General features: G+C 62.2%; 1 protein-coding gene across 1 annotated transcript; it reads right to left on the bottom strand.

The window, feature by feature from the left end:
* ENH_00048010 (hypothetical protein, conserved) lies at positions 1–595 on the bottom strand (the record flags this gene model as incomplete). Its single annotated transcript, XM_013581102.1, has 1 exon — positions 1–595. A coding segment is annotated over one exon (595 nt), but the record flags the coding sequence as incomplete, so codon positions are not given.
* Positions 596–798: the final 203 nt, after the last annotated feature.

Below are 798 nucleotides of genomic sequence, written 5' to 3'. Positions count from 1 at the left end.
TGCTGCTGCTGCGGCTGCTGCTGCTGCGGCCACCCAGCCGCTGCGCGTACTGCACTCTGCCAGCAGCTGTTATCTTGTTGAGTTTGCAGTGCCGCAGCAAACGGCGGCCGCTGCAGCGCTGGGCGTCGCACTCTCCGAAGTCAAACATGAAAAGAGAAACTTCATCTGGGCTTTCAGCCGGCACTTTTGCTGCTGCTGCTGCTGTTGCTGCTGCTGCTGCTGCTGGTGATTGGGAGGGAGGGGAAGCGCTGGAGCCGGAAGCATTTGCTGAGTCGGATGCTTCCCTGGCTGCTGCTGCTGCTGCTGCTGACGTTGCGGGTTCTCCTGCTGCTGCTGCTGCTGCAGCGCCGCCAGCAGCAGCAGACTTGCACTCGAGAGAGATGCGTTTCATAAGAGCGTGGATGCTGCATTGCTTACGGCGCTCAGGGTCACCTCCCTTTTTCTTACCACGGGGCTTCGCTGCTGCTGCTGCTGCGTCTGCAGGCGCTGCTGCAGCAGCAGAAGCAGCCCTCACAGCTGGGTCTAAGGGCCTCAACTCAAAGGCAGGGGGGCCCCCCGCTCCGTGGGGCCTCTTCTGGGGGTCTGGGGGCCCCATGGCCACTGCTGCAGTGTTTAGACACTTGTAACCTCAAAACTTCAGCAGCAAAACACAAAAAACAATAAAAACATTTAGAAGTCAGTCTGCGCTGCAGAAGGCTGCGGTTCGCTACCCCCAGGGGTCCCACAGGGGCCCCACAGGGGCCCCACAGGGGCCCCTCGGGGGCCCCTCTGGGGCCCCTCGGGGCCCCTCAGGGGTCT

The sequence above is a fragment of the Eimeria necatrix genome, genomic scaffold (assembly GCF_000499385.1).
Source record: "Eimeria necatrix Houghton genomic scaffold, Enh_scaff3670, whole genome shotgun sequence".
Lineage (NCBI taxonomy): Eukaryota > Apicomplexa > Conoidasida > Eucoccidiorida > Eimeriidae > Eimeria > Eimeria necatrix.
This window is presented reverse-complemented; position numbering and strand designations above follow the sequence as displayed.